The sequence below is a fragment of the Ailuropoda melanoleuca genome, unplaced genomic scaffold (assembly GCF_002007445.2).
Source record: "Ailuropoda melanoleuca isolate Jingjing unplaced genomic scaffold, ASM200744v2 unplaced-scaffold2228, whole genome shotgun sequence".
NCBI classification, from domain to species: Eukaryota; Metazoa; Chordata; class Mammalia; order Carnivora; family Ursidae; genus Ailuropoda; species Ailuropoda melanoleuca.
In genome coordinates this window covers 213,896-239,364 of record NW_023191926.1, presented here as the reverse complement: position 1 = coordinate 239,364, position 25,469 = coordinate 213,896, and the positions used below count along the sequence as shown (strand labels likewise).

At 43.3% G+C, this 25,469-nt stretch overlaps 1 long non-coding RNA gene and 1 gene segment (V, D, J or C); one reads left to right on the top strand and one right to left on the bottom strand.

Annotated features, from left to right (window-relative positions):
- Window positions 1–12,450: 12,450 nt before the first annotated feature.
- LOC117798019 overlaps window positions 12,451–25,469 on the bottom strand; it is a 13,913-nt gene continuing 894 nt past the window's right edge. Inside the window, exons 2-3 of the long non-coding RNA XR_004622785.1 lie at window positions 22,934–23,056; window positions 12,451–17,553 (exon numbers count right to left, since the gene is read on the bottom strand). This is a non-coding gene — a long non-coding RNA (uncharacterized LOC117798019). The remainder of the gene's footprint in view (window positions 17,554–22,933; window positions 23,057–25,469) is intronic.
- LOC117798018 overlaps window positions 21,058–25,469 on the top strand; it is a 16,158-nt gene continuing 11,746 nt past the window's right edge. The window contains 1 exon segment of the V gene segment in view: window positions 21,058–21,256. Coding sequence covers window positions 21,199–21,256 — 58 coding nt within the window.

The window sequence follows — 25,469 nt, the reverse complement described above, 5'->3', positions numbered from 1 at the left end:
TACATCGGAATCTGGGGATGTACTGTATGGTGATTAACATAATATAATAAAATTAAATTAAAAAAAAGAAATTATAGAGCAATTGAGTAATGTGGCAGGATTCAAAGTCAATGCTCAGAAAACAGTTACATTTCTATACACAAACAATGACACTGAAGAAAGAAAAATTAGGGAATCCATTCTATTTACAATAGCACCAAAAATCATATGTTATCTCGATATTAACCAGAGACGTAAAGGACCTATATTCTAGAAACTACAAATCACTCTTGAAAGACATTGAAGAAGACAAAAAAGATAGAAAAATATCCCATGCTCATGGATCGGAAGAATAAACATAGTTAAAATGTCAATGCAACCCAGAGCAATCTACACTTTCAATACCATCCCGATCAAAATACCAATGACATTTTTCAAAGAACTGGAACAAACAACCCATAAATTTGTATGGAACCAGAATTGGCTCCTAATTGACAAGGAATTGTTAAAAAGGAAAAACAAACCTGGGGTCATCACGTTGCCGGATTTCAAGCTGCACTACAAAGCTGTGATCACAAAGACAGCATGGTACTGTCACAAGAACAGGCACATAGACCAATGGAACAGAATAGAGAACCCAGAAATGGACCCTCAGCTCTTTTGGCAACTAATCTTTGACAAAGCAGGAAAAACAATCCAGTGTAAAAAAGAGAGTCTCTTCAATAAATGGTGCTGGGAAAATTGAAAAGCTTCATGCAAAAGAATGAAACTTGACCACTCTCTCATACCATACACAAAGATCAACTCCAAATGGATGAAAGACCTCGATGTGACACAAGAATCCATCAAATTCAAACAGAAGAACATAGGCAGCAACCTCTACAACATTGGCCAAAACAAACTTTTTCATGAAACATCTCCAAAGGCAAAAGAAACAAAAGAAAAAATGATCTTGTGGGACTTCATCAAGATAAAACCTTCTTCACAGCCAAGGAAAGAGTTAAAAAACTAAGAGGCAGTCCACGGAATGGGAGAAGATATTTGCAAATGACACTACAGATAAAAGACTTGTATCCAAGATCTATAATGAACTTCTCAGACTCAATACACAGGAATCAAATAATCAAATTAAAAAATGTGCAGGAGATATGAACAGGCACTTTTCCAATGAAGACATTCAAATGGCTACAGGACACATGAAAAAATGTTCAAAATCATTAGCCATCAGGGAAATTCAAATCAAAACCACACTGAGATACCACCTTATGTCAGTTAGAATGGCAAAAATGGACAAGGAAAGAAACAACAAATACTGGAGAGGATGTGGAGAAAGCAGATCCCTCTTACACTTTTGGTGGGAATGCAAGTTGTTACAGCCACTTTGGAAAAGAGTGTCAGGTCCCTGAAAAGGTTAAAAATTGAACTACCTTATGATCCAGCAATTGCACTACTGGGTATCTACCCAAAGATACAGACGTAGTGAAGAAAAGAGCCATATGCACCCCAATGTTCATAGCAGCATTGTCCACAATAGCTAAATTGTGGAAGGAGATGAGATGCCCTTCAATAGAATACTAGATTAAGAAGATGTGGTCCATATATACAATGGAATATTACTCTGCCATCAGAAAGTACGATTACCCAACAATTTGTACCAATGTGGACAGGACTGGAGGAGATTATGCTGAGTGAAATAAGTCAAGCAGAGGAACGCAATTATCATATGTTTTCTCTCATTTATGGAACATAAGAAATAGGAAGATCGGTAGGAGAAGGAAGGGAAGAATGAAGGCAGGCGGTAAACAGAAGGGAGAATGAACCATGAAAGATTGTGGACTCTGGGAAACAAACTGAGGGCTTCAGAGGGGAGGGGCATGGGTGATTGGGATAGGCCAATGATGGGTATTAAGGAGGGCACATACTGCATGGTGCACTGGGTGTTATATGCAAATAATGAATCATGGAACATTACATCAAATCTAAGGATGTACTGTATGGTGACTAACATAAGTGTCCAGCGAGTCCAAACGTGATGCCCAATATGCCAGCTATCGGGAGGAAGAATCCATTCTGATCCTTAGTATTGTTCTAGCTGGACTAAGCATTGAATTGGCATGGGACACATGGACAGAAAAAAACAGATTTAGTTTCATACTAATGGGGAACTGATAGAGTCAGGCATCAGGAGATTTATCTAACATCCTGAGCTAAGTAGAAGGGAAGGGGCCTGGGGATAAAAAGTGGAGGAGGGGAGGGGTGGTTAAGATGGCAGAGGAGTAGGGGACCCCTTTTTCAGCCGGTCCCCTGAGTTGAGTTGGAGAGGTACCAGACCAGCCTGAACATCCATGGAATCAGCCTGAGATGCTGAAGATACATCTTTATCTCTAGAAATGAACATCTCCAGTGCTGAGTATTGGAGGTACGAAGTGGGAAGCCATGAAACTGTGCAAAGGTATCAGAAGATAAACGGAAGGTAAAGGGAGCCACTACGTTTGGGCACCAGGAAGCTGTAGCCACCTGCATGGGGGAGCAGGCTGACACGCAGACGGCACACACGAGAGAGCAGACTGAGTCCATGAGCCGGGGAGTGCATGCCACCAGCCTTCTCATGGAACTCTGGTGTGCTTACTGGAACCAGACTGAGACTGGGAGCTCTGGCGAGCAGGGGCGGCTGGTGGCTGGCGGCTGGTGGTGTTAGAAACACAAAGGACAGAGATGTGCCAGCCCTGGAAGTGAGGGCTGGGATGCTGGCTTGGGGCGCACATCCAGGGATGCTGCAGGGTTGAGCAGCACAAACAGAAAAAGAGTTAAAGTGGCCAGAACATCAGTGGAGAATGGACCACGATCCCTCTGTTGTGTGACAGAGGCTGAGATTCGGCCATGCTGCTCTGACTCTCAGAAGAGGCACAGCAAACCACCAGGAAAAGCAGCTAGAGAACAAAAGCCTCAAAAAGCCACCAGAGAACAAAAACCGGATCACAGTGTGCCCATCCCCATCCTCCCTCACAGGGGATCGGAGACTCTACACAAACAAGGTTGCATGAGTATATAGGCATGGCAGGACCCTCCCCCAGAAGGCAGGCTGAAAAATCAAGAAGCCCACATCCCTAGGATCCCTATAAAACAAGGGTGTGCAGCCGGGGTCCCGGTCAATAATTTGGGCTCTGGACAACCCCACAACCTCTCCTCATCAGAATGACGAGAAGGAGAAATACCCCCTAGCAAAGAAAAGACAATGAGTCTGTGGCCTCTGCCACAGAACTAATGCATATGGATATAACCAAATTATCAGAAATGGAATTCAGAGTAACAATGGTCAAGATGATGTGTAGACTTGAAAAAAGTATTAAAGAAAATGTTAATGAGAATATATATAATCTCTAAGGTCGGAAATGATAGCGAATCTGGCAGAAATTAAAAATTCTATGAGCCAAATGCAGTCAAAACTAGAGGCTCTGATGGCCAGGGTCACTGAGGCAGAAGAACATATTAGCGAATTGGACAATGGGTTAGCAGAAGAAAGTGCAAAAATAGAATCTGGTCTTAAAAAGTCCATGCCCACCAATGTAGGTTATGGGAGATCACTGACTCAGTGAAACGATCCAATGGCAGAATCATCGGCATCCCCGATGGGGAGGAGAAAATCAGAGGTCTAGAAGAGGTATTTGAACAAATTGTAGCTGAAAACTTCCCTAAACTAGCAAAGGAAACAAGCATTCATGTGCAAGAGGCAGAGAGGACCCTATCAAGCTCTACCACAACATACCTATTCCATGTCATGTCATGTCATAGTGCAATTCACAAATATTAGATCCAAGGATACAGTATTGAAAGCGGCCAGGGAAAAGAAATTTCTCACATACAAGGCAAAGGTATCAGAATTATGTCAGACCTGTCTACACAGACCTGGAATGAGAGAAAGGGTTGGGAGGGACATTTTTAAAGTTCTTTCAGAGAAAAAAATGCAGCCAAGGATCCTTTATTCAGCAAGGCTGTCATTCAGAATTGTTGCAGAAATAAAGACATTCCAGAATTGTCAGTCATTGACCAATTTTGTGACAATGAAACCAGCCCTACAGGAGATATTAAAGGGGGTTCTATAAAGGTAAAAAGGCCCCAACAGTGATACAGAACAGAAAGTCACAATCAATAGAAACAAAGACTTTACTGACAACATGGCATCATTAAAATCATATCTCTCAATTCTCAGTTCAACATAAATTGACAAAATGCTCCCATAAAACGCCACATGATTGCAGATTGGAAAAAAAAGACATGACCCATCCTTTTGCTGGTGTACAAGAGACTCATTTTGAACCTAAAGATACGTTCAGACTGAAAGTAATGGGATGGAGGGGCACCTGGGTGGCACAGCGGTTAAGCGTCTGCTTTGGCTCAGGGCGTGATCCCGGCGTTATGGGATCGAGCCCCATATCAGGCTCCTCCACTGAGAGCCTGCTTCTTCCTCTCCCACTCCCCCTGCTTGTGTTCCCTCTCTTGCTGGCCGTCTCTATCTCTGTCGAATAAATAAATAAAATCTTTTTTTTAAAAAAAAGAAAGTAATGGGATGGAATACCATCTTTCATGCAAATGGACCTCAAAAGAGAGCTGGAGTAGCAATTCTCATATCAGATAGATTGGATTTAAACTAAAGACTATAGTTAGAGACACAGAAGGGCACTATATTATTCTTAAAGGATGTATCCAACAAGTGGTTATGACAATTATAAATATATATGCCCCCAGCAGGGGAGCAGCAAGATGCACAAGCCAACTGGTAAACAGAATAAAGAGACATATAGATAAAAATACATTAATAGTAGGGGACCTCAACATCCCACTATCAGAAATAGACAGAACACCCATGCAAAAAATTGACAAAGTAACAAAGGCTTTGAATGCCATACTCGACGAGTTGGACCTCATGGATATATATAGAACACTACACTCCAGAAACAAAGAATACTCATTCTATTCTAATGCCCATGGAACATTCTCAAGAATAGACCATGTTCTGGGACACAAAACAAGTCTCAACCGATACCAAAAGACTGAAATTATTCCCTGCATATTCTCAGACCACAATGCTCTGAAATTGGAACTCAACCACAAGGAAAAACTTCAAGAAACTCAAACACGTGGAGAAAAAGAGCCATTCTTCTCAGGAATGATTCGATATACCAGGAAATCAGAAATCAATTTAAACAATTTATGGAGACCAACGAGAATGAAAACACAACGGTCCAAAACTTATGGGATACTGCAAAGGCAGTTCTAAGGGGAAAATACATACCCTTCCAAGCCTCACTCTAAAGAATAGAAAAATCTAAAATGCAGTTTTTATATTCTCACCTCAGGAAGCTGGAACAACAACAGAAAAACAGGCCTAATCCATGCACGAGAAAGCAGTTGATGAAGATTAGAGCAGAAATCAACGATTTAGAAATCAGGAGTACAATAGAGCAGATCAAAAGAACTAGATGCTTGTTTTTTAAAAGAATAAATAAATTGACAAACCACTGGCAAGACTTATCCAAAAGAATAGAGAAAGGACCCAAATTAATAAAATTATGAATGAAAAAGGAGAGTTCACAACCAGCACCAATGAAATTTGAAGGATTAATAGAAACGTTTACCAGCAGCTTAATGCCAATAAATTAAGCAATCTGGAAGAGATAGAGGCCTTCCTGGAAACCTATAAACTACCAAGACTGAAACAGGAAGAAATTGATTTTTTTAAGCAGACCAATTAATTATGAAGAGATTGAGTCAGTGATAAACAACCTTCCAAAAAATAAAACTCGATGCCCAGATGGTTTTCCCTGAGAATTCTACCACACATTAAAAGAAGAAATAATACCTATTCTCCTAAAGCTATTTCAAAAAATAGAAACAGAAAGAAAGCTACCAAACTCATTCTATGAGTCCAATATTACCTTGATCCCCAAACCAGGAAAGACCCCATCAAAAGGCGAATTACAGATTGATTTCCCTAATGAATATGGACACCAAAACCCTCAACAGGATCCTGGCTAATAGAATAAAAATGTACATTAAAAGGTTTATCAATCATGACCAAGTGGGATTCATCCCTGGGATGCAAGGTTGGTTCAACATTCGCAAATCTATCAGTGTCTTAGATTTTATCCAGTAACAAAAGTTCAGATATCATATGATTCTCTCAATAGATGCACAAAATGCATTTGACAAAATAGAGCATCCTTTCCTGATTAAAACCCTTCAGTGTGTAGGGATAGAGGGTACATTCCTCAATTTCATAAAAACCATCTATGAAAATCCTACAGCAAATGTCATTCTCAATGGGGAAAAGCTGGAAGCCTTTCCCTTAAGATAAGGAACACGACAGGATGCCCACTCTCGCCACTACTATTCAACATAGTACCAGAAGTCCTTGCAACAGCAATCAGACAACAAAAAGGGATTAAAAGTATCCAAATCAGCAAAGAAGAAGTCAAACCGTCTCTCCTCGAAGATGACATGATACTCTATATGGAAAACTGAAAAGAATCTACTTCCAAACTATTAGAAGTTATAGAGCAATTCAGTAATGTGGCGGGATACAAAATCAATGCTCAGAAATCAGTTGCATTTCTATACACGAACAATGAGATTGAAGAAAGAGAAATTAGGGAATCCATCCCATTTACAATAGCACCAAAAACAATATGTTACCTTGGAATTAACTTAAACAGAAAAGTAAAGGATCTATATTCTAGAAACTATAAATCACACTTGAAAGATATTAGGGAAGACACAAAACAATGGAAAAATATTCCATGATCATGGATCGGAAGAATTAACATAGTTAAAATTTCCATTCTACCCAGAGCAATCTATACTTTTTTTTTTGTTTTTTATTTCAAGTTCTTTGGTCTCTGAGGAAATCCCAACAGCCGTGCCACAGTATAGCACTGTGGCTTCTTTTTTTTTTTTAATTTTATTATTATATTACGTTAGTCACCATACAGTACATCCCTGGATTCCAATGCAAAGTTCGATGCTTCATTAGTTGCGTATAACACCCAGTGCGCCATGCAATAGGTGCCCTCCTTACTACCCATCACCAGTCTATCCCATTCCCCCACCCCCTCCCCTCTGAAGTCTTCACTTTGCTTCTCATATTCCACAGTCTGTCATGTTTCGTTCCCCCTTCTGATTACACCCCTTTCTTTATCCCTTTTTTCCCCTACCCATCATCCTAGTTCTTATGTTCCATACATGAGAGAAATCATATGCTAATTGTCTTTCTCTGCTTGACTTATTTCACTTAGCATTATCTCTTCCAGTGCTGTCCATGTTGCAGCAAATGTTGAGAATTCATTTTTCCTGATAGCTGAGTAATATTCCATCGTATATATGGACCACAGCTTCTTAATCCAGTCATCTGTTGAAGGGCATCTCGGCTCCTTCCACGATCTAGCTATTGTGGACAATGCAGCTATGGACATTGGGGTGCATATGGCCCTTCTCTTCACTACGTCTGTATCTTTGGGGTAAACACCCCACAGTGCAATGGCTGGATCATAGGGTAGCTCAATTTTCAACCTTTTAAGGGACCTCCACACTGTTTTCCAGAGTGGCTGTACCCAATTGCATTTCCACCTGCACGGGGGAGCAAGCGGACTCACGGACGGCACCCACGAGACAGCCTACTGGGACCGGGAGCTCCAGGAGCGTGCACGAGGCAGCTGGCAACTGGCAACTGGAGGGGTTAGAAACACAAAGGACAGTGACGTGCTGGCCCTGGATGTGAGGGTTGGGACACTGGGTGTGGTGTGCACAGCCCAGGATGCTGCAGGGTTGAGCAGCACCAACAGAAACAGAGTTAAAGTGGCCATAACATCAGTGGAGAACAGTCCGTGATCCCTCTGTTCTGAGACAGAGGCTGAATTTCGACCGCTGCTGCTCTGACTCTCAGAAGAGGCACGAAGACCACCAGGGAAAGCTGCCAGAGAACAAAAGCCCGGAAATACCGGCTCACAAGGTGCCCATGCACATCCCCCCTTGCAGGGGACACAGAGACTCTACCCATACAGGGTATCCTGAGTACCAGTGTGGCAGGCACCACCCCGAGAAGGCAGGCTGAAAAATCAAGAAGCCCACAACCCGGAGCGCCTGAGTGGCACAGGCGCTAAGCACCTGTCTTCAGATTAGGGCGTGATCACAGTGTCTGGAAAAGAGTCCATCATTGGGCTTCTCTGCTGGGAGCCTGCTTCTTCATCTCTCACTCCCCTGCTTGGGTTCCCTTTCTTGCTGACTGTCTGTCTCTCTCTCTCTCAAATAAATAAATAAAATCTTTAAAGAAGAAGCCCATATCCCTATGATCTCTATAAAACAAGGGCGCACGGCCTGGGTCCCAGTCAATAATTTGGGCTCTGGACAACCCCGAAATCTCTCCTCATCAGAATGACGAGAAGGAGTAGTCCCCCCAGCAAAGAAAAGATAATGAGTGTGGCCTCTGCAACAGAATTAATACATATGGATGTATCCAAATTATCAGAAATGGAATTCAGAGCAACAATGGTCAAGATGATGAGTAGACTTGAAAAAAGTATTAACGAAAATGTTACTGTGAATAAAGAATCCCTAAGGGTAGAAATGAGAGCGAATCTGACAGAAATTAAAAATTCTATGAGCCAAATGCAGTCAAAACTAGAGGCTCTGACGGCCAGGGTCATTGAGGCAGATGAAATAATCTACACTTTCAATACTATCCTGATTAAAATACCGATGACATTTTTCAAGGAACTGGAACAAAAACTCCTTAAATTTGTATGGAATCAGAAAAGGCCCTGAATCGCCAAGGAGCTGTTGAAAAGGAAAAACAAAGCTGGGGGCATCACAATGCCGCATTTTGAGTTGTACTACAAAGCTGTGATCACAAAGACAGCATGATACTGGCACAAAAACAGAAACATAGAAAAAAGGAGCAGAATAGAGAACCCAGAAATGGACCCTTGGCTCTCTACACAACTAATCTTTGATAAAGCAGGAAAAAACATCCAATTGAATAAAGACAGTCTCTTCAATAAATGGTGCTAGGCAATTTGGACAGCTACATGCAAAAGAATGAAATGTGACCACTCTCTCACCTCATACACAAAGATAAACTCTAATTGGATGAAGGACCTCGATTGAGACAGGAATCCAACAAAATGCTAGAGGAGAACATATATAGCAACCTCGACGACAACGGCAAAAGCAAACTTTTTCATGACACATCTCCAAAGGCAAGGGAAACAAAAGATAAAATGAACTTGTGGGGCTTCATCAGGATAAAAAGCTTCTTCACAGAAAAGGAAACAGTTAAAAAAAAAAACTAGGAAGCAGCCCACGGAATTGGAGAATATATTTGCAAATGACACTACAGATAAAAGACTGGTATCCAAGTTCTACAAAGAACTTCTCAAACTCAATATGTGAGAAACAAATAAACAAATCATAAAATGGACAGAAGATATGAGTATACACTTTTCTAATGAAGAGATACAAATGGCTAACAGACACATGAAAAAATGTTCAAAATCATTAGCCATCAGGGAAATTGAAATCAAAACCACACTGAGAGACCTCCTTACGCCAGTTAGAATGGCAAATTTGACAAGTCAAGAAACAATTGTTGTAGAGGATGTGGAGAAAGTGTTTTCCTCCTACGTTGTTGCTGGGAATGCAAGTTGGTACATCCAGTCTGGAAAACAGTGTGGACGTCCCTTAAAAAGTCAAAATTGAGCTACCCTATGACCCAGCCATTGCACTACTGGGTATTTACACCAAAGATACAGACATAGTGAAGAGAAGGGCCATATGCACCCCAATGTTCGTAGCAGCATAATCCACAATAGCTAAATCATGGAAGGAGCTGAGATGCCCTTCAACAGAAAACTGGATTAAGAAGATGTGGTCCATATATAAAATGGAATATTACTCACCTATCAAAAAGAACGATTTCTCAACATTTGCTGCAACATGGACAGCACTGAAGGAGATAATGCTTAGTGAAATCAGTCAAGCAGAGAAATACAATTATCATATGATTTCTCTCATCTATGGAACATAAGAACTGGGAAGATCATTAGGAGAAGAAAGGGATAAAGAAAGGGGGGTACTCAGAAGGGGGAATGAAGCATGAGAGACTGTGGACTCTGAGGAACAAAGTAAGGGCTTCAGAGAGGAGGGAAATGGGGGATGGGATAGGCTGGTGAAGGGTAGTAAGGAAGGCAGGTATTGCACGGTGCACTGGATTAATGAATGAATGAATTAATGACCACAACTAATGAATCATCAAACTCTACATCAAAAACCAGGGTGTACTGTGTGATGACTAACATAATAATACAAAAATATTATTAGAATAAAAAAAACCAAAAAAAAACCCAAATGAAAAAAAATAAGAATGTGACTTTTTTCGGAAATGGGGTTGCCCAAATGTAATTAGTAAAAGTGAGGCGATAATGGGGTGGGGTGGTCTCCTAATCCAACATGGCTGGTGTGCTTGTAACTAGACAGCCAGAGGGAGACAAGGCAGGTACTGTGGGGAGGTGAAGGCAGAGACTGTGGGTGTGTAGCTGTAGCCAGTGAATGCCAACACTGACCTGTAAACCTCTCATGGTTGTGGAGAGGCAAGAAGAATGCCTCTGCAGGTTTCAGAGGGAACACGGCCAGCCCTGCAGACATTGGGGCTGTGTGAGAACAGCAGAAATGCATTTCCACTGTTTTAAGCCACCCAGTCTGTGGTACTGTGTTATGGAAGCCCTAGAAAAAAAATATACCTAAAAATCAATATATATATATAAACATAGGAAAGGTCACTAATAAATGGAGAAATGCAACTGAACAATGAAATTATTTCTCAGTTATAAAATTGGTAAATATTAAGATTGATTTATTCTCTGTAATAAGTGTGCTGAGTAGGAACTCTCATACGTTTCTGGTGAGGGTATAAATTGGTGAATCCGTTTTGGAGCATAAATTTAATTTTTTTATCAAACACTAAATATATATATATGGTTTACATTCATGTTACATTTTTAGAAGTCAATTACGGATGAAAATTATCTAACCAATACACTCCAAAATGAATATCCAGGTGTATCCAGTTCAGAGATGTTACAATAACAACAATTGAGATCAACATGGATATTTCTCCATTGAAAAGTGGCCAAATTATGGTGAATTATCCTATGGAATAACCACAAACTATGAATCAAAATTAGAACATGTCCATGCTTGTCAAACAAACATTGATTATATTTTATATGTGAAAGACAGTCATGGAGCACTGGAACTAGACAAAAAGTAGGATTATGTTATGTGTTTTATATATATATATATATATATGTGTAAATGTATATACATGTGTTATATCTATATATGTATATAGATATAATTACTTGAGCACGTTCTTGAAAGTGTTATCAGTTATCCATTCAGGAAGATGTGTCTGTGGAACAGAGGAGTGGGTTGTCAGTGGAAGGCATCATATCAATTTTATAGGCCATTTATAGTAATACTATTTAATATCATTCCGTTTACAGAGAAAATTGTAAAAGTAGGCTAAAAATACCCTAAACTTATCAGGGAGCCAATACAAAATGACTTTCGTGAGGGTAATATTCAAGAATAAGTGAGAACCTATTGAAGTATTCAAGGACAAAAAACATGATATTTTCACAGAAAATACAGCGATGAAGACATAATACATACCACGGGGGCAGGTGAACCTAAGAGGAGACCCTGACAACAGCAACAATATCCAAATAAGCCTGCTTGTAAGGGTAACTCAAGTAGAATTATTACCAGGGTTGAACCAGTGGGATTTTCTGGGGGACTTTAAGCCTTGTGCTTGGTTCAAGTGCATTGTGTCCCAGTCGTGAAGCCAGGGCCCAGGCAGAAGGAAACTGAAATATCAGGTGATCCTGAAATATCTCCTAACATAAATGTTTCAGTTAGTTGTTCAGCTGAGGGGACTAGTGACCTGGAAAAATGTATAGCTCAACCCCTCATCAGCAGGGGGCGCAGGTGGGCTTCTCCTGGGGGCTCAGGGTCTGGGCCAGGAAGACCAGGAAAATCTATCACTGACCTTTGCACACTTGGAAAAGCAGGGTCCTCACTGTGGGTGACTTTCCTGCAAGTGGGCCCCCACGGGCAACAAGAGCCCTCAGCTCAGATTCACACATGCCTCATATTTCGTCCTCCACTGCATCACAGAGTAAATTGTCCAGACCTGATTTTCTTGGAAAGAGAGATGACAGGACCATCACATAACAAAAATGCATTCACTTTATGAACTCAGGCCACAATGGTCCCTGGGCAAAGGATAGGACACAGAGGGGGAGGGACTGTCTCCATGTCAGCAAACAGGCCTCAGCAAGCAGAGCTCTGGGGCTTCTCCACCATGGCCTGGATTCTTCTCTTTACATCCTCAGTGTGTGAATAGAGAGTTTCCTTAAGGGGAAAGTGAACAGGTAGAGGGGGGTGATGAAGGCATTGGCTCTGCTTTTCGCTCCTGTCATCTGGGTACAGGTCTTTGTCTTTGATTCTTTCTGCCACCTTCTGATCTGGGTTCCAGGGTCCTAGGTCAGATGGGGCTTGTTCTGCCCTCCACAGTGTTTAAGTGTTTATAGAAAAAAGTGGTTCATAATATATATATTAAAATAGAGGGTGTGTTGCATTGTAGCAAATCAAAGGAAGGAACAGAACCCAAAAGAAGAGTATCCAATGTGAAAATGAAAGGAAGATCTCATTTATGAACATAGCTAATAGTTGCACAAATGACTCAAAATATGAGCTACTAGAATCCATGTTATTGGGGAGCCTGGTGGCGGTTACGTGTCTGCCTTTGGCTCAAGTCATGATCTTGGGGTTCTGGGATCAAGCTCCTCATGGGGATCCCTGCTCAGTGGAGAGCTTACTTCTCCCTCTCTCTCTGAACCTCCCCCCACCACTTGTGCTCTCTTGCTCTCTCTCTGTCAAATACATAAAATCTTAAAAAAATAATCTCTTTTATCTTAGGAAAATTGACCTTGAGCATCAGGGAGAATTTGGGCTGAGACTGGGTTGTGTGAGGAATATGGAATGTGGAGAGTCAAATATGATGTGGCATGGACCCTGGATCAGATGCCAAAACAGGGTAGAGCTAATGACCTCCCAGTGCTGGTTCCCTGACCCTCTCTGGAAGAAAGCAGTGGAGTCACTAGATACACCACAGGGGACACACAGATCTCTAGAGTGACCTGGTCAGCCTGCATCAGCATCCCCTCAGAGATACAAGCCCTGCCCGGAGGAAGCTCCACCCTGACTCATGCAGGACCAAACAGGACACTCAGAGGGTGCTTTTCTTTCTAATTCTTGCATGTGAGGGGCTCCTGGGATCCTGGGTGCTTCTCCCATATTCAGCCTATCAACCCCATCATTCTCCTCTGGCTGCAGACCCACCCTCACCTGCCCCATAGGAAAGTGAATAGGACCTGGTGTCTGTGGAATGCCTGGAAAATGTGTCCAGGTGGGGCACCCTCAGGCACCCTTGCTACTAGTTTTGACCTCCACCTGCTCATGATGAATTATTCCATAAGTGCCTGAGCCCTTTATTTGCCATCATTTCAGTTGGTATTTCATTCTGATCTTTTTGTTTATTCCAATATTTTATAGTGACTTTTGTAAACTGGTATCATTTGTGTTTTCAAATTTCCAATTCATTCTTTTGAGTGTGCGGTGGCACAATGCATGCTGGGAAACACAGTGGGGGACAATACGTGACCAGTGGATAGAGGTTTGTAATTCGGCCTGGAAACTGTATGGCCTGAGCACTATGGTCCCTGACGACAATGGGCTCCCAGGAAAATATCGAGACATAGGATAGTTTAACAGTATATATTCTGTTTGGTCCCCCTGCCACTAAATGAGTTTGTGCAATACTTGATATTATATTTGGTTGGTTTCTACTATTTCTTTTTTTTATATATATAGATTTTTATTTATTTATTTGACATAGAGACAGCCAACGAGAGAGAAAACACAAGCAGGGGGAGTGGAAGAGGAAGTGGCAGGCTCTCAGAGGAGAAGCATGATGTGGTGTTTGATCCCAGAACACTAGGATCACACCCTGAGCCGAAGGCAGATGCTTAACGACTGTGCTACCCAGGCGCCCCTACTATTTCTGTTTTAAAATAAACCACCTGCATTAAAAATTACTAAAGAATTCTGAAACTTAAATTACCAGTTTATTTTATATCCACAATGTTATTAATGTTATAGGAAATTTACAGCCATGTACAACGCAGCCCCAGGAATAATTTATGCTCAGTACATTTAGTTCAAGGAATGAGGCATCACTTTGTTTAACTCATGCTTGCCAGCACTTAGATTGAAATTGTTCATGGCTTTCAGTGACACCTTATCACAATGAAAACTTCAGGCCCAGAGGGCTTCACTAAAGAATTTTATCAAGCATTAGGGAGGAAATAATGAAAATATTACAGAGGTACTGAGGAAGTAAGAAGAACGTTGAATATATGTCATACATCTAGTTTTTTCTCTGATATAAGACCAGATAAAATTTTCAAAATACAGAAAATTAAGAATCAATATGTTTCCTAGACATAGGGACCAAAATATAACAAAATATCTGCAAATTTAATCTAACAATATACCAAAGGGGCACCTGGGTGGCTCCCTTGGATAAGCGTCTTACTCTTGGTTTTGGCTCATGTCATGACCTGATGGATCATGAGATTGTGACCCATGTCGGGCTTCACACTACATTCTGGTTGAGGATTCTCTCCCTCTGCCCCACCTCTCTCTCTCTCTCTCTGAAAATATTTAAATAAATCTTTAAAAAGTCCCCAATGCATGAAAGGTGGTCATTTTGGACACTTCAAGTTTGTAAACCATTTGAAAGTCAGTCATTATATTTCACTCTATAAGAGAATAAATTAAAAATATAATCATCTCCATAAATGCAGCTATATTCACCCAAACCCTTTCTTCTGGAGTCATACAGATCAAGAAGCATAAATAAACTATATTATTCTTAGGTGATATGATCATTTATGTAGAAAATAAAAAGAATTGACATGAAAAGAAAAACATCAAAACTAATAAGCAATTACAAGTAGTTTCAGAATGGACACTTAATACAGAAAAAAATGAAGTGCTTACCTGTGAACTAGCATTGAGCAAGTGGAGTGTGAAATATACACAATTTATTGTAGCACCAAAAAAGGGGATATTGTTAGGTAGAAATCAAAATTAATATGTGTAAGATCTATATAAGGAAAATAACACAATTCTGATGAATGAAATGAAAGAAAAACTAAATAAACGGAGAGATATTCTATATTCATTGGTGAGAAAGCTCATTACTTTCAAGATGTCAGTTCTCCAAATTGGATGTGCAGATTCAATGCAATCCTTAAATCCCAGCAAAATATTTTGTAAATACTGAGGAATTGATTCTAAAGTTTTTGCAGAGAGGGAAAAGATCCAAATTAGCAGCATAATATTGCAGGGGAAGAGCAAAGTTAGAAAACTGACACTTGAACTTGAAGACCTATTATAAAGCTACAGTAGTGAAGATCAGTAGAAGACCAATAGAGAACTATAGATCACAATGTGTTATACTTTGTGTCTGCCCTGCTTTCAATAGATGCACAATGTGGCCAGAATGTGGGTGTTTACTATGATCTCCAGGGGAAACCCAGCTTCTTCTGAGAGAACCTGGTGTGGAGAACATGGGAGGGAATGAGTTCAGGGAGTCCAAGGACAAAGGATGGATGAGGCTGGGGCAGGGGACAAGGGGCAGAACAGCAAGGTGAGTGGGGGAGTGTGCAGGCCAGAGCAGGAAGGATCTTTCAGGGTAGGAGGGGCTTGGGTATTGAGAAAACAGCTCTGAGGAGTCACTGAAGGGGTTGGAGCCATGGGGGGACCTGCCTGAGCTCAAAGAGAAGGACCCCTCTGAATGCATTGAGGAGAGGGATTCTGAGGGATGTGGTGGATCTTGGTCATCTTAGACCTTTGACTTAAGGTCCCTGTGAGTCTTGAGATTTGGTGACCATTTGCACATAGAGCTGATTTGGTTTTGGGGACCAGTGAGGACATGATTTCTGCACCCCCTTTCCCAGCCATGTGGAAAAAACAATAAAACATCACATTCATCTTCCTACAAAAGGAAAGCAATGGGTAGGAAACAAGTGGAAAATAAATTCAGCTACAATATAAACAGTTTGTGAGGCAACAAAGACAGAATCCAGACAGGAATTTGAAAGCAGAAATATTCAGAAACCAAGAATTCGGGAGACATATCTCACTTCCAAACATAAAGAGATATGTCTAATATGCACCAGTAAGTGTTCAGTCAAACGAAGCTGGTAGCTTTTCACAAATCGCTCGGTCGTATCTGATCGGGATCAAAATGTAACAGCATCACATGACCTTTGAAATGTATGCTGCATTGATGTCTTGGCAATATGTCACTGGGCTGACTTCCTGGAAAATGTCCAGCCTCTACCATTTCCTGAAGATCTCCCACAAGACCCTCAAACCAGCTCCACTATCCTCTGATCAGTGATGTGTGACAGGATACAGTCACCTTTTGCAGTAACTTCTCTGAGGATGGTGAACACTAATTGATTATTTGTGTACATTTTGCCCTTTCCATAGAGAGTTGTCCCTTCATGGAGTGAGAAACTGGAGTAATCACATACAGTGTATATGAACCATGTTATCTAGAGCTAAGACATGTTAGTGAGAATACACAGGACCTGGTGAGCTGCTGAAAGCCACTGGGCTCTCAGGGCTTTGGTCCTTGTTGAGATTGGTGCATTGTGACCAGAAGGTGGCGCGGTGTGACTGTGTCCTCTCAGCACTGGCAGAGTCCCCTGAGCAGGGATTTGTGTGTGGTCTCAGCAGGTGCTTCCTCCAAGGGCTCTCAGCAAGGCTGAAGCCACCCCCATCCTCCTCAGTGCATGGTGTGAGCTGAGCTCCAGCATCAGGGATCAGGGAAAGCTGGGACGTCACTGGATGGAGCCCATTTGCAGGGACAGTCCCTCCAGTGGCAGAGGGTGGAGGAGAGAAGGAGGCCTGGGGCAGACCAGCCATTTGTGAGGAACAGGGCCTGGGTCAAGAGGCCGGGACTCCTGTCTTTATGCTCCTCTATAAAGGTACACATAGGATCAGGACATGGGTAGTGGGTCCCCGTTCTCAGGCTCCATCAGTCCCTCCGGGTCAGATATTGAAAAGTGTTACTCTGGCTCCTGCCCATCACCCAGGAGGGTCTGTGTTTGAAGGACCGTGTCATAGCCTGTGGTGACTCAGCCGCCCTCCCTCTCTGCAACTCTGGGACATCAGCCAGACTCACCTGCGCACTGAATAGTGGCTTCCATGTTGGCAGCTATGACATGTACAGGTTCCAACAGCAGGCAGGGAGACCTCCCCAGTATCTGCTGAGGTTCTAGTCAGATTTAGATAAGCACCAGGTCTCTGGGTTCCCCAGCTGCTTCCATGGTTCCAAAGATGCCTCGGCCCAAGCAGGGCTTCTGCTCATCTCCAGGCTGCAGGCTGAGGATGAGAATGACCATTACTGTGCTATACTTAGTGGTGGGAGCAGCTCCTTCCTTACAGTGTCTCAGATCACAAAGAAGTGAGACCTGGAACCAGAGACCTTGTCTCTGAGCCTCTTGTATTGAGAAGCTTCCGTGCAGGCTTCTGTAGGGGAAAGTCCCCTGTGGGGAGACCTGTCCTTGAGGAGGGAGGAATGACACACAGACTATGCTGTTGCCTGAGCCAGTACAGGTGTCCCAGGAGCTCACCCAGGTGAGGGGATAGAGCCCAACTGCACATGCACCAGGATCTGGGGTAAATGAAAAAGAATAACACTTTGAAAGGGATAACCTCCGTCTTTCCCTTCTGTAGTGTCTCCTTTACTATTCACAGAGAATGTTCTGCTTATCACAGTGCTAGTCTTAAATTGTATATTTAGAAACCATATGTTAACACACACCCTGGTCACAGACACAATCTTCTCTTTCTCTGAACCAGCGACAAATAGTCATGACTTCTTCACACACACTGACATCATCCCCCCTCCACAATCACCCTGTTCTTCTCTCTGTTCCCATCTCCCCCAGGTCTTCAGGCTCTCTCTGGCTCTTCAGGTCTGAACAGTCTCCATATTGGGATTTCCGAGAAAAATGACAGTGTTCTAGCGTTCACTTCCAGTCTCCAGGGTCTACCTCTTGGGAAGACAAGGAGCAGAAATTGCACCAGCATGAAATTCCTTCATCATCTGCTTCCTGCTCACATTACCCAGAGTGTAATTCCCACATACCACCAGCCTCGGTCGATCTCTATAATATGTCAATAATATTATTGTATTTCCAAAATACGAATGTTCATTCAGTCTTTGAGAGGTGGCACATAGAAGCTATTGGTGTATTTAAGTTTTATTCTCAGAATGACTGAGGCCCCACAGAGGGTCAGTGTTGACTTAGTTGAAAAAGGAGAGGGTGGCTTCATACTTTACCATATACCAACTCTTTTTCTTGTGCCTGAGAATATTTGTTTCTAAAGCCATCAGGACACTAACCGAGCCATGCATTTTTCCTCCATCAGTGAAGTCCCATTCATTAGCCCCTTTCCAAGATGCCCTCTGATAGGCACCACAAGGAGACACCATGGGAACATGGGGCACAGTGAGGAATGGCTGTGATGTGAGGGGGCAGGAAAAGGAGTTTGCATGCTCACCCCCTGTCCTGTGCTTCCTATGAATTGAAGACCCGACAGCAGTGAAATTTGTTTCCGCACAGATGAAAATGGACAGATGTCTTCCATTCCACAAGACCCAATCTTCTGACTCTGAGGATGTGTTACTAGAGTTCATCTCACCAAATTCCTCTTTGTTTTGTAGAATTACTCCTCATTTGAGGCATGTGACCTTCCAGATATTGGCCTTCTTTAGCTCCAAGGTCCAGGACCCTGGAAGTTCTTACAGGGAACCTGATCTGGGGTTGGGTTTGCATGGAGATCAAACCTCAGGGGTGGGAAAGGATAAGAGGGATAGAGGGATACTTGCCCTCATGCTTGGCCTCTGAAGGAAAGCTATAGTGTTAGTACGTGGAGAATATTCTCATTCTGTGTGTGTGTGTGTGTGTGTGTGTGTGTGTGTGTGTATGTGTGACCCCTCTCTACTTTCTCCTGTCTCACAGTGTCCTTGAGTCCACAGTTTCCAGGCCTCTCTCTCCTTCCAGAAGTCAGGGTCAACCTGTGCTCACCCAGCCATCCTCAGCATTACATTCTCCAAGAGGCAGAATCCCTATCAGCAAGTACCACCAGCGATACTGAGGGTAACAGGGCTCCTGTCAGCAGGAGAGCCATGACACGCCCTGAACACCTGCTCTCCTGGGACAAGGCTGATGCTCAGGAGTCATGAAGGGAATCTCTGTCACTGTGGGCAGCTCAGCTCTGGACTATCTCTGGGCTCTAGAGTGTGTGCCTGAGGGGTCAGTACATTGATTCTGGGGAAATAGCCTTGGTGATGGGGACGGGAGACACATCATCCCAGGCTCCCGATCCTGGATGTCACTCCCTCAGTCACCCTGGTGACACTTCCTGTTGGCTGGACTTCTGCCAGAAAGTCTGACCCAGGCATGGGCCACAGGGCCTCTGATATCAGGGATACAATCCCCTTTATCGCCACATCTCCACCACTCACCTGTGGGACCATTAACAGACTCCTCTGGGTCCAGGTGGCCTTGGGTAATAGCAACTCCTTGCTCTGCTCATGGGTGGTGGAAAGAGCACTTGCTCTATCTGAATATGCTGGACACGAGATACAGGGATGATAGCTGTGTGCACAACAGAGGGTGGTCTGACCTCAAACCCCTCTACCCTGAAGCTCTCTCTGGGTGTGGGAATTCCATCACTGAGACGGCTCTGTGGTTCATATGAACAAGCCCCTCATGGGGTTTCACTGGGCAGCATATTCTGGCTCCTTCCTCCATTGTTGTTGTGTCCCTATTTTTAGGCAAATCAGTACCCATATTCTTTCTACTATAAGTAAACATTTGGGAAAAGGATACTCATGATTGCACCTGCATCTTCACAGGACTTTATCCTTTAGTTTCAATCTTATTGAGGAGGACTTTGCATAAAATAACACAAATCCATTTTAAATGCACATTGGGCTCAGTGGTAACGAATCCATAACCTCTGTCTCTGGATCCAGTCAGAGCATCTGCAGTTGTTACTCCTTTTCTCCTAGAAATCCTCTCAGGATTGCCCTTTGTGTTCTGAGGTCAGTGCCACACACAGCCCCACCTGCCCGGGCTCCTGCAGTCTTGTGTCTGTGCTGGGAGGACAGATCCTCAGAGAGAATAACTGCCCACAGGGTGCGGAGAACTGCTGTTTCAAGCAGGTGGAAATAGTGACAGATGACCAATATTTACAGCATTTTTCCCTCTAGGAAGGCACACAAGGGCTTCTACCCCCAACCTGCAGAGAAGCATTCCCTGTCTCCTCAGAGCTGTCAGAACCTCAGAGCAAGGGCAGATCTGCAAACCAGTGGGAGTCACATAAGAAGAAAGTACACAGTGTCCTTCACAGATGGGCCGTGTGTCCATGTGGAACCAACACTGATCTGGACTCGGTTCTGATCTAAAAGGAGTTTGTGTAGAGACGCCACATCAGTCCTGACCCCTGAAGAGCCAATATCACCGTGGACAGACTCACCTGAGGAGTATGAGTACAGCATAAAGTCTTCACTGAAGTGATGGGAGGACACATAAGGGGAGAGCTGGCCTGTTCCTAATGCAGGAAACAGTGGACAGTGATGTGAGTATGTAGCCTCTGACTCTGATGGGCTCTGGTCACCATGTCACACAAAGGTCTGTCTGGTACTGGCCACCAGGGGGTGCTGGGGCCATTTCTGAGGAGTCAATGGTGATCAGAGCTGGGACCTGACACCTGTGCCCTCTGCTCATTGCTAGCATCTCTGACCTCCCCTCCCCCTGCTCCCACCAAGCACCTCCCCTGTCCATCCCCCTGACATCCTCAGGCAGAGGGACCTGAAACAGGGCCAGGGAGAGGTCAAAGATCTGGGGTCTCATTTGCATAGACAGGCCCTCCCTCTCTCAGAGGATGAAGAAGGAAAGGGAGAGATGAGGGGAGGCTCTGCTCAGCTGTGAGGCACAGAAGTCAGGACCAGGGATGACCTCCACCATGGCCTGGTCCCCTCTCCTCCTCACCCTCCTCGCTCACTGCACAGGTGACTGGATGCAGGAACAAGTAAAGGGATCCTAGGAGGACATGAGTATGCCATGTCCTCCTCCTGTCTGCACACCCCAGCAATACTGTCTCTGTATTTCTCCCCCTTGTAGGGTCCTGGCCCAGTCTGTGCTGACTCAGCCATCCTCTGAGTCTGGGGCTGTGGGCCAGAAGGTCACCATCTCCTGCACTGGAAGCAGCTCCAACATTGGACGTGGTTATGTGAGCTGGTTCCAACAGCTCCCAGGAACGTCCCCCAGAACCGTCATCTATAGTAGTAACTATCGACCATCGGGGATCCCGGATCGATTTTCTGGCTCCAGTTCTGGCAGCTCAGCCACCCTGACCATCACTGGGCTCCAGGCTGAGGACGAGGCAGATTATTACTGCTCATAGTGGGATGACAGATTCAGAAGTCACACAGTGCTCCAGGCCTGAGGGGAAATGAGACAAAAACCCACTCGCTCATCTGTAGAGGAGGACACACACCAGCAGTTCCTGCTCAGCTTAGCCTGTGATGCTCCTTATTCCTTTGCTGATGCCCTGGGCCCGGGTCCATCAGGGGCATCGATAGGGAGTGAGGCTCTCCTGTCACTCCTGTCCTCAGAGTCAATCATAGCAGCCCATTCCTCAACAAAGAGTCTCCATGTGAACAGAAATTTCTTCTTTCATCAGCTGGGGTGTTTTACTTCTAGGCTGGACCATATTATTTTTTTCCCTTCTGCTCTTCGAATATATTAAACATTTTATTTTGTCTGTGAACATATCATGGGACCTCAGCACACCCCATGTGGTGTTTGAGGAATAAGTCAGTCCTGTAGCATCGGAAATTATTATCTTCTTGGTTATAAATGGTGCTGCTGCCTAGCTTTGTCTTATTTCCTGATTCTATGAGTAATAGATGCTCACTTAGAATTGTAAAAGTAGAAAAAAAATCCCCCAACTTTTGTCTGCTGAAAAAAACCTGCACATGAATGTTTATACCAGTTTCAGTCCTAATTACTAAAAACAGGAAGAAATCAGAAATCTGTCCACAGAGATTTACCCCAGGTTTATATCTAATCACCCAGACGTGGAACTGAACTAAGATGCCAGCAAATAGGCAGCACATTTATAAAAAGGGACAGAATCCATAGTATGGTTAAAGTTACATCACATATGGGAAGCAGCAAACACTCTGGAGAGAGTGCAAACATCTGCAGTTTCTGGGAGGATAAAAGAGACAAGAGAGTTGATCATGTGAACAAAGGAAAATGTTTCTAAGCAACAGAATGATTCTATACGATGCTGTCACGGCACTGAAATGACACTATGACACTGTTAGAGTCACTGAACAGTCTATAGCCACAAGACAGAACTCAAAGGTTGCAGGTACAAATCATTTGGGAGGTTTGGGGCCCTGAATGGCCCGCAGACTGTGACAAAACCATGTACCTGCAGCACAGACGTGTGAGCTCAGCTCAGCGCAGGGCTCGGGGATGCTGCTGAGCTGAGTGATGGTGAAAATGAGTGGAGCCCAACAGTGTAAAGTCACAAGAGACTGTACATAAGCTCTGTGCTCTAGTAGGTAAGCTCATGTCCCGTGGGGAGCGGGCGGATTATGTTCACGGGCTGCACTGCGTCTTGGCATCAAACAATCAAGTCAGTGGATTGGTGGTGGTGGAGCCAGATTTCTCACCTTAGAAATGGAAGTTCAGAGACATAACCAGGGAAGGAGGCTTGAGTGAAGCGTGTGGTCATGGCTTAGAGTTGGAGCTGACAGCTTGGAATTGTGTGTCCTTTGATGGAGACAGATAATCACCTGTGGAAACAGTCACCACTCTGTGCATGTTCTGGGGTCAGTTGACTCATATAGAAGTCCTCGGTCTGTCAGCTGAGCGGGAGAACAAGCAGAGATGCCCCGTAGCCATGAGGTGCACTGTCCCAAATACTGCTCTCTAATACCGATCTTCCGGAGGACACGTGGGCTTCTTTGGAGAAATCTTAATCCCCAGACCAGGAATTCCACAGGCTAAGTGTGGAGCACCTTCTAGTGTCAGAAAGTGAAGAATTCTTCAAAACAAACACAAGCACATCAGCATGTGTGCACACACACAAATACACACACACTGTCAGGGTGTCAAGGAGCTCATCAGCCAACTTAAAATGGTTCCATTGGGTAAAACTGGAAAGATGTGAGCAACCAAATAAATGTAACAGTATTAGATTATAACTCGAAGTCTAAAATAGCTCTCCAAGGTCCACATTGTTCACTGTTTGAACAAATGAATAAATGGAGGAAGAACAGAAACCTTCCAGCACAGAGATTTCAAGTAACCGGTGCAAACACTTAGCATGAAAGGTGTTGGGCATGATTCCTGCTCGTGAAATGTGGACAAAATCACTGAAATAAGGAGAGTCTGAGACATTGTCACAGTGAGATAAGCTTAAGGAGCCATCACAACTAAATGCCACAGAGAATCTTAGAACAGCAAAGGGACATCAGGTAAAAACTAAGACAATCTGAATAAACAATGGTTGCTAATTGTTATGGGTTGAACTGTATCTTCATAAATTGATGTGATAAAAGTTGTAAAAAAATCTTGTATTTCAGAATGTGATCTTATGTGGAAATGGGTTTCCTGCAGATGTAGTCAGGTAAGGCGAGGCCAGTTAGATATACTCTCATGTGTCATAGATTGTTTTTCTCTCTCTTTGGTTTTCCTCTGACACTTTTGTTGAAATGATGTTGAAACACATCACAGTCCTTTATAAAACAGAACCTAGTAACCCAACCTTCATTGTCTAGGAAGGCACTCATATTAAAGAAAAAAATCTAGAAAATTCTGTTGTTTTACTACGGTTGATCAATGAAGACATTTACCAAATGAATACGATGAAGCCTCAATCTGGGTGGGATGCCTTGTTCTGGGAGCCCCTTGATGTAGGAGTGGAGAAAGAAGTTCTAAGAAGAGGGAGGTCCCTTCTACAGTGTAAGGATTTATTTCCATCCTCATAATGAGAATACCTACAAAACCAGACTAATAAAAAGGAAAATGAATCCTAATTATATCAGAGAGATACAAGAAATACTGAATTCCAAGGTTAACTATAAAAGGAAAATGAAAACTAGAGTGGAAAGTGTGAACAGTGGATACATTTTTGTTGAAAGTATTTTAGTTTCATGACCAATGCAGACATCAAATACCTGGGCCTGTGCCCTGGGGGTTATGGGAAGTTCCTGGAGACTCGTAATACAGCAACACCAACATTAGTCTCACTGTAAGGACGTAGACTTTTATCAAGTGTGAAACAGCAATGAACTCTGGGAACATTAGGCCCCTGAGTGAGTGTATCCTTACAACATTCTCTCTCTATGCCTTTCCCAGAAACAGCCCTTAGGATTTCTGCAAAGAAGCTCCACTGTCCCCTGCCAAGTGACACAGCTGCCCTGATGCACAGCTGGGTCATCCAGCTTTGTCTAGAAAGTCCTGTAATTACATATGCACACATTTCCATCTCCCATGGAACAGGGCTGCTCCTGGAGTGAGAAATTACTGTAAACGAGCACAAAGATTGGAAACATAGAACAAGTCTCCCCAACATTGGAAAGTTCTCTTTACAGCACTTGGCTTTCATAAAATATTTACATTTGTAGCTGCTTTTAGTGCTAAAAGAAATATGAAGAGGATTTTCAGTTTCACCAAAAAAAAAAAAGAAAAAAAACCCAAAAAGCTGACATATCCCCGAGTATTAGTTGTGTGGGGAGCCTCTACAGCACAGTGCAGAACCCAGCAGCATGAGGGGCGCCTTCAGGTGCCTTCCCTGAGAACTATACACAGCAGCTCAGCAACAGGCCACCAGAGCTATGACCCGTGTATGTTATCATATGGGCTTTCTCTCCATTTATGTTGAATATCTGACAGCAAATTGTGTGCTTTGGGATTAGAGAAGCCTAAGAAAAGTTAGTTACCCTTTGAGTCTGGAAACATGCAAAGATTATCATATCAATTAATGTTACATATTTCTTTGCCTCATGCCATCGGGCTGCCTAAGGTTTGTTGGGGATGATGTACTTTCAGAGAGCAGGGGAAACATGCATTAAGACTTGGTCCACGGATGTGTGGGTCCACAGGGATGTGGTGAGCTGCAGAAATCAGCTGGGCTCTCAGGGCTTTGGGACAGAGGGCCTGCTGTGCCTGTGACCAAGAGGGGTCACTGTGGGACTGCCCTGT